Below are 16,584 nucleotides of genomic sequence, written 5' to 3'. Positions count from 1 at the left end.
TTTTGTTCTTGCTTAATGTAAGTCGCTCTGGATTAAGAGCGTCTGCTAAATGCCTAAATTGTAAATTGTAAATTGACTCAAAGGCTTTCAGCTTTCAGGAAGAAGCCAAAAATATACAGGGAAGACATATTTGAATATAATAACCACACCTGTTTGAGTAATGTTAACTCCATAGACACTTGCAAAACAGAAAAAGTAAATAATCACGGCACTCCATCTTTAAAATATTATTGGGTGGGTGTTTCAAATGTCTCCTTTTAGCGTTTTAGCTCGAGACCCCAACAAAGAGCTTGTAGATCGGCTATTTTTATTACTTCTTAAACATTTGTTTGACTTTCTTTTATTTTGAAAGTAGGCCTACTGTCATCGTTGAATTTGTTTTTAATTCACGAAAAATGTTGCTTTTTTGGGAATGTTCTTTGAAAATGTTTTGTATTAATGATAATGATAAAAAAAAACTAAATGTAGGAAACCAAAAAAAATAAAGGCACCCATAAATAAATAATGTGTCCATGCACGACCCACTGTTTGGGTACCCTATGCCTGATGGTGATTCATAGACAGTAGCAGCTAGGGGGCTAATTATTAATAAAGGCTATATTACGTAACCTGGCTGGCACAATGGTATCGTTTACCCATGTCAACTTGTTCTTGGCATTTTGACTGCTACTCCTTGTTCCATTTCGTGCATGAACAGCATGTTCTTTTGAGGTAGCCACCCTTGACATTTTTCTGTCCTGCCAAGGCTGTTATATAATTTGTTTTGCCTGCTGGAGTGTGTGTTGCATTCTGGGATAATTCTCCACACATCTCATCTCTGACTCAGTGCATCTATCTAGCATATTTCCGTCATGACGCTGATACCGTGTAACAGTTGAATAGTAATTAGTTTACCGTTGAAGCATTCTAGCTAGGAGCAACTGTGTTTTAATAGTTGTCATTTCGACTAAGACTTTTGTTTCATTATGTATTTCCTTGTGTGTATACTTTTACTTGAATTGATCAGTGCTTCCCAAACTTTCTCATGTCAAGCAAAATTATATGCATTTGAAAATATATGCCAAGGACCCCCATAAGAGAAGATTTTTACGGCTCTAGTATTTCCCCCATTTAATGGCATTTCTATCTCTGGGACCCCAATGTATAATGTAAAATCAATGTTAATGTAACTCTGAGAGTGTACAAATTTGGTTCCATTCGTACACTCTCAGAGTTACAGACCCATAAGGGTCCATTTGGTTCCAAACTATCATTTAGCTGGGGACTCCATGAAGGACCCCTAGGCGTCCCCGGACCCCACTTTGGGAATCACTGGAATAAATGACTGGATTGATTACTTCGTGTAAAGCTTTACGTCGTCCTCATGCCCCGTACAGACTGTGTAGATGGTTTAGTGATGCTGGTACAGCTTTACGTCATCCTCATGCCCGTACAGACTGTGTAGATTGTTTAGTGCTGCTGGTATAGCTTTACGTCATCCTCATGCCCCGTACAGACTGTGTAGATGGTTTAGTGCTGCTGGTATAGCTTTACGTCATCCTCATGCCCCGTACAGACTGTGTAGATGGTTTAGTGATGCTGGTATAGCTTTACGTCATCCTCATGCCCCGTACAGACTGTGTAGATGGTTAAGTGCTGCTGGTATAGCTTTACGTCGTCCTCATGCCCCGTACAGACTGTGTAGATGGTTTAGTGCTGCTGGTATAGCTTTACGTCGTCCTCATGCCCCGTACAGACTGTGTAGATGGTTTAGTGCTGCTGGTATAGCTTCTCTACATCGTCCTCATGCCCCGTACAGACTGTGTAGATGGTTAAGTGCTGCTGGTATAGCTTTACGTCATCCTCATGCCCCGTACAGACTGTGTAGATGGTTTAGTGATGCTGGTACAGCTTTACGTTATCCTCATGCCCCGTACAGACGCTTGTTGGTGATGTGCTCGTCCCTGTTGAGCACATCACCAACAAGCGTCTACTCTGTACGGGGCATTACCAGCTTGCTTGTTTGTTAATTGTTTATTTTAGATCCCCATTAATTGTATGTTGATTGTCTTGTGTTTTATGGTGTGACTTTAATATTTTTCCCTGTATTGTTGCAATTGGTGACTTTCAATGATATACAAGGAATGCTCTACAGAAGTACTGCGCCTTAATTAGTCACATGACTGGGTTTTTCACAGCTGCTATCTGGTGAATGATTACTATATGCAATGTGATTGGTTGCCTAAACCTACTGTTGTATATTTAATGAGAATCTCAGCCTATTCTCAAACTATGCCTGAATTAAGGCCTAAAGGTGGAAACGTTGTTATGACTACATTATGAGTTGCTACAATGACTCTTAAATAAATACATCTCTTGAACCAGCAAGTTTGTGCGGGTCTCCCTCCTTCTCCATACATTAGATTAGGGGCTCCATTTTCGTTACCGCTAAACCCCTTATCCCTAAACTTCTTTGCCTTTTTTCTTTTCTTTTTTACTATTTTGCTAAACATTTTTGAATAGTTAATATGGCCAGTCTACAAGCTCACAACGTGTCAATGTAGATTGACACGTTGGGTTCTTTTCCCTTTTTTTTACCTCCTTACATGATTTCCAGTTTTTTATATAGAAGTGTTTATTTGTACACTTTCATTGTGCTTTCATGTGAAATGTACCCATTCTGCAAACTGATAATAAATACTTCAATCAATCAATCAATCACAATCAATCACTTCATACTTGTAAAAAAACATACAAAGTCCAGAGGAATAATTTTAACATTTTATTTTCTTCCTTTTTTTTTGTTCTTTTTCTTTTTTATATCTTTCACATCAAAAGACAAGTCATGTTTGTATCCACATTGCATTATTATCCAAATCATGTGACGTACAGCAATTCGTAGCCACAACAATCCGAACAACACGCCTTTCCTCCTCCATTTTACTTCCATTTTCATTAAGCCTTCTTTTTTGGCAAACAACAAACATTATACAGCATCACAGAGGTACAAATGATGATAACAGGAGGGGGGGGGGGGGGCAAAGGTCAGCATGGGCAAATAGATACAAGGGGGGGGGGGGGGGGGGGGGAGCGCAGGGAAAATGACACGACAACAGTGGAACTGAAATGCACACCATGATAACAAAAACAAACAAAAATAACACAAAAACGGAATAAAATAGAAAATAATAATAATAATAATAATAACATAATAAAATAACAGTATACAAGAGATAGAAATAGAGAACTTTACATGTATACACTTATACAGTGGCCAGAGGAGGCATCGAGGCACCAGGGAGTGAGGACACTCTTGAGGGCTTGTATAGTATACTTTGTTGTTGCCATTTGATGGCAGATCTACAAGCCCATGTGACTGACGGCCAGATCTACAAGCTCACAGTGTGTCGCGGTGTGATGCTTTGTGAGTGCCAAAAACACAAATAAATCGTTAACAGCAAATTATTTGTGAGACAATTATTATCGTCAACGTAAGTGCTGTAATCCAGACAGCCCTATAGCGCTGTGAGCTTGTAGATCCGCTCGTTTCGGTGTGTGTGTGTGGCACCAGCATGCAACTACAGCATGATTCAGACTGCATTATGCTGTAACTAAAAGAACTCAGTGCAGAGGTGAGTGGGATCGTAGCAACATTGGCCTAAAAGTGGCGACAAAAGAGACAATACAATAATAAAGAGGCACCTTAGAAAAGAGCAGCTTTGTATACCTGTTGTTGCAATTGGGAGAGCCATTTGATTCCTTCTAGTGTTTGTTTTATTTGTTGCAGGGGAAATACAAATTTCTCACTTGATAATAAATTGAAGATATAGTCTAAGACCTTGTGCTTGATGTTTTTTGGCCAACAATGCGGCACGAAAGTAACTGCGGCCTCGACTGATATGTGGATTTACTGGCCTTGACTGAGGAGTTGTGTGTGTGTGTGTGTGTGTCTAAGAGGTCAAAGGCTGATCACTAGAACGACCTCCAGTTGATCCATGGATCAGTAATGGTTTTCTTTTTCTTTTATTTTTTATTTTTTTGAGTGGTGCTAGCCACTCTAATAGACAGCTATGTGTGTCCCTGGCTGTGTCTGTCTCGGTTTTTTACCTGTGGCTCATTAGCAAAGTTTGAAAGAAATACATTTGAGGCATTTTACTTGAATGACGATGAGGAACTGTACAACTCTCAACTAGAACACACAGACAGCTTTTCATAGCCTACGACTGCTGCTGCTGTGTCCCACTTTTTTTTTTTTTTTTTTTTTTTCTTAAAATATATATTCAATATATGCAAATTTATAAATCACAGTAATATACAATCCAAGTGCTTGAGAAGTGAAGGGATATTCTGTGTTCACAGAGGAAATGGAGGGGTAATGAAAACTGCTACTGGTGTGTTTGTAGGGAGGAAGAATAGGCTATATGCACAATAACTCTTCCTACTGTATTTCCGGGCCCCTTCCCTACTTCCTACACAGGTGTTACAGATGATACTAATTGGCTCACTGGAAACACTCTGCTACTACCAGTGGGTCTCAAAGTGTCCTTGTGTGGGTTCCAAAAATGTCCCCGGAAGTATAGGAAGGGTTATCCTGAGTGCATAGAGCCTAATAAACTCTTTGTCCAGAGAGGCGATACGGAGGGAAGGATGCATTTCTTTGGTTAAAGGGAATTTCCCCCACAATGTCTTGCAAGTGTAGGAGGACCTGTCCTGTGCTGGCCACCCACCGTGTGTCAGCTGAGTGAATAACGTCTGACATTTCCCTGGGGAAATAATCCAGACTCGACCTCGAGAGTTTTATTCTTCTCCCTGACACCTCACTGATTTAAAGTCATCTGTTGTTGTGGAGATGGATGTGTAGAGTGATGGGGGGTGAGGGGGGTCGGTTTGCACCATGTCCAAAAAAAAAGAAGGGGTGACACAGTGAAATTTGATGGCTAGCTCGCATACTAGCTTTTACATCCAACTATAGTCACCAGAGAGAGAGTGTGTCCGACCGGGTCAGTGTTTTTGAACAAGTCCACATTTAGAGCTGCCCCCGGTGGCGGCCCCGTTCCCTTTTTTAGCCTCCTCCACCTCTTCCTCCTCCTCGCTCTCCTTCTCTAGTGTCTCTGTTCTCCGCCGGGCCCGCCGTGGTGCTACTGGTTGCTGGACAGAGCCAAGTAAGGATGCTGGGGCAGCGCGGGGGACGGCGACTGTGAGCTGGACATTGCTCCTCTGTGCTTGAGACGGAGCTTGTGGGGAAGGGCGGTGCCCTTGACCTCCTTGGCCTCCTTCTGGTGGTGGTGGTAGCCAGAGGAAGAGGAGGAGGAGGAGGGCGACTCGTCGTCCGTGGAGACGCCCTCCTTGTCGGAGCTGCGGGGTTCCCCGTCGCTGGAGGAGGAGGTGTCTTTGCCCTCCTGGTAGAAGCCCTCCTCGGCTCCGGAGACTCCCTCGTACGTGAGCACCGGAGGCTCTTCGTCCAGCGCGTTGAGGTAGGCGTGGTGCTGCTGGAAGGAGGACTGGTGGCCCTCCTCGCTGTTGTGAACCAAATTCGGGGCGAAAGGGTTCTGTCGGCCGTCCGTGTGCTGCTGGTGACCGTTTTCCACACCCTGGAAGGTGTAGTGGTCATATTGTCCCTGCTGCTGCTGTGCGGACTCACCATGACCGCCGGTGAACTCGTACTGCGCCGGCGAGTCTACGGTCTTAGTTCTCTCCAGCCTCTCCGTGACCTCCATGATGGTCTGGGAGGTGCACTCTGAGGACTGGGAGGTGGAGGTGTGCTGCTGTGACGGTCTGCTCTGCTGGTCTTGATACTGTTGTTGGTTCGGACGTTGTGGCCTCTGGCCATCCATGACGTAACAAGGGCCACTGCTGGAGCGGTGCTGGAAGATCACGCTCCTCTGTGCAGAGGTGGCGTGGAGCGCGGCGGGGCTGGAGGCCTCTGGGTGGCGCTGTTGGTGATGGCTCTGGTAGTCCATCATGGCACATTCGCCGTCCTGAGCGATCTGCTGGCGAACGGCCGCCGGAGCGCTGACGCTGTGACAGGCACTGCTCGGCATCCCGTCGGCGTTGCCGTCACTCTCCACTCTGCTCACCTCCATCGCCGAGGACTCCCTCTTGATGTTGTAGCCCATGGGTTCGGGACTGTCTCGGGAAGAGCCGTCGGACATGTCGGAGAGGGAGCCGCTGTGGGCGTGCGGGGAATACTTGGGGAGCGGGGTGTGGCGCTCGCCGCGGGTGGACTGTTCCGTTTCCGAGGAGTCAGAGTTCATCATGACTTGGGAGGTGCTGGAGTAGCCGCTGCTGGAGAGGTAGGGGTTGTTGTTGTTGTTGCTGGGGGTGCTACTCATGTCGCTCATGTCAAGCCCAATGTCACTGGTGGCGGCCGCAGCCGCGGTGGTGATCTGCTGGCTCTTCTCCATGTAGGTGGCCGTGCTGATGAGGCCGAAGCGCAGCTTGAGCTGGAGGAGCTCCGTCTTCAGACGAACGTTCTCCTCGTTCAGCGCCATGACCCGCGTCTCCAGCACCATGTCGTTGAGGCGCCGCTTTTCCCGCGACCGCTTGGCGGCCTCGTTGTTCTTCCGGCGTTTCTCCCAGTAGGACGCATCTTTCTTCTCGTCCGAGATGAACTCCCGCTTGCGCCGGGAGTTCAGGTTGGACTTGCTGGATTTGCTCTGGCGGCCACTGTGTGGCTCGTCGTCGGGCAGGGGGGACGGGATGCTCTCCGAGTAGTTGGAATACGTGTCCACATCCAGGGTGTTTTTCGTGCTGGTGGAGGATAGGTGTAAGCTCAGGCTATCCATTATAACTGACTTAGGGCCAGAGTACAACTCTGGCAGTGAGGGCAAAGGGGGGGAGGGGCTGCTCCTGCTTCTGAACGTCTTATACAGGATGTGGGTCACTCCGTTTCCACCGCTGAACCTGAGGACCTTATTTCAGCTTGCTCACCAGGAACTGTGAGGGAGACAGAGAGAGAGAGAGAGAGAGACATTAATAACTTGTCCCAATGAAAAACTAAACTAAAAGTACAGTGTATCAAATTGTTGACAGATATCCAACACAGTAGCCTACAGTAAAATATGAAAGAATTCAAATAAAAAGATAATTCGGGTTATGTAATATCTGTTCAACTTGGGAAAGGTTTAGTGTTTCTCATAATAATAACCGATGCTATCCTATTTCTTAACTTAACTGCCACTCATGCACACAACCTGCCAGCCAGAGGCTAAATTGCACTTCTCAGTCACAACCCCCCCCCCCCCCCCCTCTACATCTCACCCTTCTCTTTTCTTTCTGTGTGTCCATTTTGCGGCAGAGAGAGAGAGTACTGCATGGGCTGCATGGGACTGTGCTGCTGACTGCAGAGCCCTTGTGTAAGACACTGCACTGTCACATAACTCTGAGACTATAGAGCCGGGCTGGTGGTGTGTGCCAGTTCAGTGCAGAGACTGGCAGACGCGGGCGGAGGGAGGGAGGGAGGGAGGTGAATTACAGCATGCATGGGCCAACTGGCGGCCCGTGGGCCACATGCAGCCCCCACCATTACTTAATGTGGCCCCCAGGTTAATATCGGAATACTGATATATTATTGATTTCTGCTTCTGTTACATTTCCAAACATGCAAACATGGCCCACTTTAATTACCTCTGTCTATATTAGCTGAATGACTGGCATTGAGCATGTAGGTCTGCTATTTTTGCAATTGTATTCGTATGTTCCAATGGTCCAGGTCGCATAATAAGTAGTCCAAACTCCTGCTTCAAAGCAAAACTTTCTTTCTCTCTTCCACTGCACAGTTAACACACTAGCTACAATGAGATCCGAGGGTCAATCATCGACATGAAAACTGTTTTTAAGCAAGGAGTGCATGCAAACATGATGTACTAATCTGGGTCAGTGGGTCCCATAACAACAATGTGTCAGTGTGTTGCCTTGACTCACTGTTATATGACTTATGTAATACGTAAGTCATAATGGGCCTCACTGTAACATGAGGCCCATAACAGGGCAGGAGCCTATATCTCCTGTTTCTGTATAGTGTGAGGTAGAAGGACATGAAGTACTTGTACTTCATGTCCAGTACCTGGACATGAAGTACAAGTACTTCATGTCCCCGGACATGACGCTAGTACTGTATGCCGCAGGGACTTAACTCCCAATGCACCTCTTATTGCTGAGTGCCACGCAGGGAGGCATTGGGTTACATTTCTCTCAGAGTCTTTGGTACAGTATGAACACCCCCCCCCCCCAGTCTCAGGGGCAGACACTCTTAACAACAAGGAAACTGAGCTTTATAATATTATAGAGCCAATACATAGTTAGTATAACTTCCGTTTATCAAGGATGCCCGTGGTACTATATATAATTGCTGCTCTGTTTGCGTGCGTGCGTCATTTTTTTCAATATAATATATTGAAAATAATAATAATATATATATATATATATATATATATATATATAATAGTTCCCTATCCAATCTAGTCTATTTTTCGTCGCTGTTACCCAACATGTGCTAGGATGGGGTTTCTGCCTCTTACCTAACTAGTAACTCTATGCTACTATTACATAATGGCACAGTCACAACGTCATACAGTAAGTCCCTGAAGTCCCTTGGCTTGCGCTCCTCTGATATTTTCTTTGCTTAAAGGCTACAGTACACCATGTGTTTGCCAAGGCCTATCATTTAGGAATTTCATGGATAAAGGAGAAGCCAGTGTAGACGGTGGGTCACATAACACATACTTCACACTTCGTACTAGACTTCAACAGAGATTTGTTCTTTGCGGAAGTGAAATAAATTTGCTTGTTCCATCTAACCCTTTTCCTTTCATAGTCCATAGCAGCACAACGAGGAATTCCTATTTGGATCAGAAGCACTAGCAGACATGGGAAAAAAACATGAGGTCAACGAGTCCCCCTGCACTCCCGCCCACCCACCCCCCCACCCACACACACACTGGTAATTTCCAGACAGACTCAATGGAGAGAGGGGGGCTGCTAAAGCGGGAAATGAAGGGAGGGGGGGGACGCATGCATATGCCTGCATTGTCCCACTGACCTAGAAAAGACGCAACGAGCGCTCCTCCTGCGCCATTAAAATAGGTCAGTGGGACTGCGAGAGAGCGGGAGGCACGGAGAGGGGAAAAGCGCCATATAGTGCACGCTAAAAATAGAGCCACAGAAAGAGGTGGTGGTGGGGGGGGGGGGGGGGACTAGTGGAATTCAATTGGTGGTCGGTGCTCGCGTCATCTCATCGACACTGCGGCATGAGAATAAACGAAGAACATTAGAACGTCACCGATTTAGAAAGTGGGATTATGAATCCCGCAATTTTTTTTGTAGAGGCAAGGATTGTGTGACTAAAAATAGGCCTACTCTAGTCTTACTCATGTGCCTTATTTTAATGAATGCTCACAAGTTCATGTAGGCCTACTCTCTCGTGTATTCTATTTTTGTTATGCACACACGTTTTACCTCTCCCAATTGTTTTATATTATGTTTGTTTGTAAATGTATACTAAAAACCATTGGACGACCGAAGAAATGTGAATTGAAAAATGATTGTAAAACATGATTATATAATTAAATGGAGAATATACATAAAAATCAAATAACCCCCGCAATGGCTGGTTATGCAACGTTTATTCAGCTAAGCATAAATTCCTTATGAAATTGCTGAATAAAAAAAAACGTCAATGGTATTGACGTCAGAGCACACACCCATATCTGCAGCTAAATTCACATCATATACAGCCTCTCTCTTGGGACTGCGGGGAGAGGAGGGGACTGCTGTAATACGTGCTCTGAATTTCTCTGATGCAAAGCAGAGCTTGTGTAACACATGCGTAAGCCTTATTACACAATGGCAGATGAGATAGATGCTACAGGTTTCTGCTGGATATGTGCTGCTGTAACACCTAAGCTATGTTCACATGTCCGGAACCCCCAAATCAGATTTTGAAACCCCCCCCCCCCCCCCAAAAAAAACAAACAAATAACAAACAATTGGAAACATCATATCCCATCAGATTTGAACTGACAATCCTACTGGGTGTGAAATGAGATATCAATCTGATTTCTAAAGATTACTGATATTATGCATCAATAAATCGACATGAAAGATAGATAGTTTTTTTTTATCAACCAAATTGATTAGTCTGATTGATTAACCACTTAACAATGTATTATACATTGTTGTACATTGGTGGCATACACAAATAGTGAAAATGGCAGATCCACAAGCTCACAATGCCATGCATTGTAAGTTTGTAGATCTATTGTTTTCACTATACATAATTATATATTTTAATCATAATCATCATTAATCATAATGGAGGCAAACGTTTGAAATTGGCATTGTTGCTTGGTGTGCTGCATGCTGCAGTCTAAGCAACAGCTAAAAGCTCAAATTTAAAACGGTAATATCAGGATTAATACCGCTTAAGATGGATCTAAGAAGAGAGCTACAGAGATTCAGTACGCACACACACCGTTAGAGGCTTTCGAATAGGTTTTTCCACTTGAATAACAAAGAATTAACTCCCTGCGGCTGCGAGTCTGTGTGTGGGTTTTGGGGCTGTTGTTGGAAGTGGAGAAAATGTTTGGCACCGACTACATAGTTCTCAGACACTTGCTGCACCTTTGACCCCCCCCCCTCCCTCCTAGGCAAGTCTGGCCTGGGTAATGTATGGCATCCCTTTCCCCTCCTCCACCTCCGCAGTGATCTCCCCCCCCCCCACACACACACACACACACACACATGTGGTGGAGGGGGGGCCCCAGCCAGGCATCTCCATTTTGTCCCATGGCTTTGTGTTAAGAAAGAAGCCCGCGGAACTTGGAACCCGGAATCCAAACATTCCAGGTCAACTGCTGCCATGTCCTATATGGCTGCCTGTTTCCACTCTGTCGTGTTTACAAAGGATCCTATACTGGAAACGAGCACTTCTAAGTGCCCCCGTATTGACTAACCCCTATAGTCTTTGATGAAAATACACTTCCAAATCTCACATGGTAGTGAGCATCGTCCTAATTTAGAGAATATCCTAAAGGTTTCATCATCACACCTAATTAAAACTTCTCAAAGTTTACTTTCTGCCCCGCCAACTGAGATCCACAGTTCCACACCCATACGGTATGGCTTAGATCTGCACTAGTGCACTTCTAGGATATCTCCTTAGATCTTCACTATGTGTGACAGCCAATACTAGATGGCCTCTACTTAAGTAGACAACGTTCACAGTCTACGACATTTAGGTCAAAGCTTTATCATCTGTGTGATAGAATGCTAGACTTATAAGGAACATCACAAAGTTTATAAAAAGAAGACATGCCTGCTATAATAAAGCGGCACAAGTGGGCCAGTCAGTAAAGTAAATGAAATATGTGCACCGTCCTTTCCCCCTGCCCTGTGTGTGTGTGTGTGTGTGTGTGTGTGTGTGTGTGTGTGTGTGTGTGTGTGTGTGTGTGTGTGTACACATGTTCCACTAGATAAAATGACAAAGTAGTCCTGGTGCTGCTGTTGGCTCTTCTTGCCCCCGTACCTCATGTCTGACCTATATTCAGAGAGCTGGCTGGGAGGTAGTGATGTAGTAGACAGCCCTGAAACCAGACCAACCGTCTGGCAACCTAAAGAGCCCAGCAGAGCTCTCTCTCTCTCTCTCTCTCTCTCTCTGTCTGTCTGGCAGGCAGGCAAAGCCAGAGGGTGGGTTCTGTCTGTCTGTCTGTCCGTTGCATCACACCACATCCTGGATGCTCGCTAATTCTAATTACACAACAAAGGCCACACAAAGATATCTCTCACACAGGGATTTTGGGACGGCTTTGCGTGTCATAGAGGGGGGATCATTATCTGGTGGGTTTAGCCTCCATTTTCTGTGTCTGATATTTTATCATATAAGAAGAGAGAGTCTTTTATCATGAAGTCTGTTCCTGTGAGTTCAGTGAGGGCGTAGTTACAGCAGCAGCATTGTTTCATTTCTATAATACATCACACTTGTGTTCGACTTCATACCGACGTACTGAATACTTAATGAGCTCGGCCGTGTTGTTGTAAATCTATTATGAATGACATGGAAAATGAGTGTGAAAACATGATTAAATTACAGGATTATGTTCCCACGGGAGAATGGCTAGGTCGTTGCTTCTCTCAAGACTGTTTATGTCACAACCTCCAAGTCCCTCCAATGCTTAGTAATTGTTATTAGATAATTTTTGTTTGTTTGTTTGTTTAAACAGTTAATCAAAGTAATTGATTGATTGAAATAAATTCAAATAAAATATCCAATTTGAATCAATCTACAAGCTCACAACCAGCGCAACAAGAATGTAAAAATAGGGTTTAAGACGTTAATCTGAATGATCAATTGATAAGATTTTTTTTTAACAATTTCTTTGCATCTGTTCATTGATTAATATACAAATATATATATATATATATATATATATATATATATATATATTCTAATTAAAAAGCACTTATTGATTTCACTCTGTCTATATTCATGCATTTCAGTGGTTTTGAAACCTTTTCATATCTTATCAAGATCCATTATTTAGTCAGCATTTTGAGCCATACAGACCACCATTTGATGACATTTAGCCTCTCAGGCCTAAAACTTTGAATATTTTGTTTCAAGATTTTGTCCACAATAGACATGCTGTATTGATGTTGTAGCCTACCATTTTAGGAGACATAATAACGTAAAAAAATAACAAGTATATTCTACATTCTCTAATTGTGTAGACTTAAATTAAGTAGGCCTAATGCAGAAACAAACGAAATGGTACGTCTACCCTTAGTTTACCGATGGGTAGTTTATTTTAAACACAAACAATAAACATTTTGGGGGGAATTGTGAGAAAAGTGACGTAGTGACACACAAACACAAGCGTGTGTAAAAGGTAGACTATAACAATGTAGGCTATAACAGCACGCTCGTTCCCTGGAAAGCACCACCATGAGGGGTAAACTAAACTGCCTCCAGTGCCAGAGTGCCTCGCCTCGCCTTGACATTGAACACATTGACCACGTTTCACGATCCCTTCCTAGTAGGCTATACTATCCCACACAGAGCTAAATCCGCATATTTCAAATAAGTCTATATAACACAAACCATACAACAAATTGGGGCTAGGAGTAACCTGATCTGTTGAAGGGACACTATAGTCTCAAATCATAAAAAACGACGCCTGTATTAAACGATAATAGGTCGTATAATGTCTCAAAGTCACGGACACACCACACCGTTTAACAACCGTTACCGGTAGCTAGGGTGAGTGAGTCGCCATCGACGCCATGTGAACAATGCCTCATGCAGCCAACAGCTACAGCATCGTGTCCACTTCATACAACACACACAGATAGACTACATATACAGCCAAGAAGACACCATAATAATCCATCTAAATCCATGTGTAATAACGACATTATTAGCATGTGATGATGTGACATAAATAACTAGGATTAAGTTTACCCCCCCACCACGTTTTCAATCAATCGGGGTCCCCACAATAACGTACCTTCAAAAAAAAGTGACGTGTCTCCAAAAAAATGCAGGCTTGCCCGACCGACACACACAAAAGCTGTTTGTTCCGCAGTTGAAGTTTGCTTCCTCTTCTGTGTGACTGTATCTGTACGTCTGATCTGATGATGATCCCTCTTTTGTCTTTCTCTTTTCTCCAAAAAGAAACCAAAGTTGATGTTTCTTTTGCCGTTGAAAAACCAGTTTTTTTTCTCCCTCTGGTTTCTTAGTTTAGCCCGTGTGTTCCTCCTCTGCTTGCTGCTTGGCTTTGAGTGCATGTGTTATGCTGGGGACTTGCTCCAGTTTCTCTCTATCTCCCTCTCCCCTCTAGAATATGTGTTAGTAGGTCAGCGGTTGCATAACAGCTCTTAGGCTGCCTGTGTGTGCCTAGTCACATTTTGGTTCCGTATTCATTCATCCATCGTGATCCAATCCATCCAGCCAGCCACCGGTGGTTGAAGAGCCAAGAGTTGAAGTTAGTAAAAGTATATCTTCTGAATGATTTGAAAAAGGTGGGCCCTGTTGTAAACAATTAAGTGTCATGCTGTATCAGTGTGGCGTCCACAGTAACAGTCTCTGTATTGAGTTGTGCTTTCATGTGAAATGTACCCATTCTGCAAACTGTTAATAAATACTTCAATCAATCAATCAATGCTGCACCGTAGAAATATAGTCTATTTACAACAAGTAAAAGTCCGAATTTTTAAATGTACTTGTGCTCAAGTATAAAAATACATAGGCCTACATAAAGATGTAGCCTACTTAATTCTTAAAGTAGAATACTATAGAAAGTAGGCCTATACTCATTATGCAGAATGTACCATTTCACAAGTTTTCAAATGCTTAAAGAAATCTTTTGAAAATAGCAGATCTATGTTAGCTTGTAGATCTGTTATTTTCAAATGGCTGCAAAATGTACACTATATGCTGAAGTGTAGTAGGCCCATAATGTATATGTTTTGTAGTAATAATAATCAAAATCTACAAAGTAACTAACTGAAGTGTTCAAATGAACACTTCAGTTGTTGTAATGAACACATAGTGGAGTAAAAAATGCTTAAAGTAAACATTAATAGTCCATAGACTTGGCTGCCACAGGACGTCATGAGGAGGGGGGGGGGGGGCATGCTTAAAGTAAATATTAAAAGTCCCTATACTACTGGCTGCCACATGAGGGCTAGCGCCCCTCAAAAACAAGGGTTCAAAGTATACAGAGTTCCCAAAGTGGGTTCTGGGGACCCCCAGGGGTCCTTGAGGGAGTTCCAGGGGTCCCCAGTCTTCGTGTAAGTACTCAATTGGGGATGTTTCATGGTGATAACAATCTAATATAGGTATAGTTTTGCCCACTCAATACATAATTAACGTTCCAATTTTGGACCCGCAAAAGTCCCTGAGACAGTTCCAGGGAGTCCCCAGCTAAATGATAGTTTGGAACCAAATGGACCATTACGGGTCTGTAACTGAGAGTATACAAATGAAATTAACATTGATTTTACAATATAAATTGGGGGTCCCAGTGATAGAAATGCCATTAAATGGGAGATCCGTAGCCTAATGCATGTCAAACTTGCGGTCCTTGAAATGAAACGGGTTGAGAATCACTGCTAGAGCCGTAAACATCTTCTCAGGGTCCCTGGCATATCTCTTCAAATGGGGGTCCGCGGGCTAATTAGTGTCAATTTGGGGGTCCTTGACATGAGTCCGTTTTTGGAACCACAGGCCTATAGGGTTTGACTGGTTAAAGAGGTTGTTGGAACCACAGGCCTATAGGATTTGACTGGTTAAAGAGGTTGTTTTTGGAACCACAGGCCTATAGGGTTTGACTGGTTAAAGAGGTTGTTTTTGGAACCACAGGCCTATAGGGTTTGACTGGTTAAAGAGGTTGTTGGAACCACAGGCCTATAGGGTTTGACTGGTTAAAGAGGTTGTTTTTGGAACCACAGGCCTATAGGGTTTGAATGGTTAAAGAGGTTGTTTTTGGAACCACAGGCCTATAGGGTTTGAATGGTTAAAGAGGTTGTTGGAACCACAGGCCTATAGGGTTTGACTGGTTAAAGAGGTTGTTTTTGGAACCACAGGCCTATAGGGTTTGAATGGTTAAAGAGGTTGTTGGAACCACAGGCCTATAGGGTTTGACTGGTTAAAGAGGTTGTTTTTGGAACCACAGGCCTATAGGGTTTGAATGGTTAAAGAGGTTGTTGGAACCACAGGCCTATAGGGTTTGACTGGTTAAAGAGGTTGTTTTTGGAACCACAGGCCTATAGGGTTTGACTGGTTAAAGTGGTTGTTTTTGGAACCACAGGCCTATAGGGTTTGACTGGTTAAAGAGGTTGTTTTTGGAACCACAGGCCTATAGGGTTTGACTGGTTAAAGTGGTTGTTTTTGGAACCACAGGCCTATAGGGTTTGACTGGTTAAAGAGGTTGTTTTTGGAACCACAGGCCTATAGGTTTTTACTGGTTAAAGAGGTTGTTTTTGGAACCACAGGCCTATAGGGTTTGAATGGTTAAAGAGGTTGTTTTTGGAACCACAGGCCTATATGGTTTGACTGGTTAAAGAGGTTGTTTTTGGAACCACAGGCCTATAGGGTTTGACTGGTTAAAGAGGTTGTTTTTGGAACCACATAGGCCTATAGAGTTTGACTGGTTAAAGAGGTTGTTTTTCCTAGAGAGGAATGCAGCTGTTCACTTCTCAGAGAGCCACGACCCATCTGGCAGTGGGAAATGTGATTTTTCATTTCATTGCTATAATGTACATTCTTTGGCAGTGACCAGCATGCATGCAGGATCTCTGTAAGCTTGATGGAATATAGCTATGTGTAAGATTAGAGTTTGAGAAGTTGCCCAAAAGGCATCCAAGGACCCATTGGAAAAGTATACTCCATGTGGATAAAACATCACATTATACCTGCCAAAAAACAGCCCTTAAAGTTTATTACACTGCCAAATGGAATAAAGGAAAGTGGCCTCTGACCACATCTAAAGTAAAGCGATCAGACATTGGGGGATGTAATTATAGCCTATAGAAGTGGCGCTGTGCAATGCAGTATATCAATATGGTTCTGATATTGTGATATGATATGAGACTTATATCATCTGGGAT

At 43.6% G+C, this 16,584-nt stretch overlaps 1 protein-coding gene across 1 annotated transcript; it reads right to left on the bottom strand.

Annotated features, from left to right (window-relative positions):
- Positions 1–2,748: 2,748 nt before the first annotated feature.
- Positions 2,749–13,762, bottom strand: nfil3-5 (nuclear factor, interleukin 3 regulated, member 5). The gene is made up of 2 exons (XM_083764968.1): positions 13,482–13,762; positions 2,749–6,915 (listed from the first exon to the last, which is right to left on the bottom strand). Exon 2 carries the CDS (start codon positions 6,762–6,764, stop codon positions 5,118–5,120), a length of 1,647 nt encoding a protein of 548 aa, XP_083621094.1. The 5' UTR covers positions 6,765–6,915; positions 13,482–13,762; the 3' UTR covers positions 2,749–5,117.
- Between the last annotated feature and the right edge of the window lie 2,822 nt (positions 13,763–16,584).

This window comes from Protomyctophum parallelum (genome assembly GCF_964188405.1).
Source record: "Protomyctophum parallelum genome assembly, chromosome: 5".
Lineage (NCBI taxonomy): Eukaryota > Metazoa > Chordata > Actinopteri > Myctophiformes > Myctophidae > Protomyctophum > Protomyctophum parallelum.
The sequence above is the reverse complement of the archived record's forward strand: the minus strand, read 5'-3'. Positions and strand labels throughout refer to the sequence as shown.

Bases quoted from the DNA above. Each gene is read 5' to 3' on its own strand.
- nfil3-5 (XM_083764968.1), bottom strand. From the start codon at position 6,764: ATGGATAGCCTGAGCTTACACCTATCCTCCACCAGCACGAAAAACACC.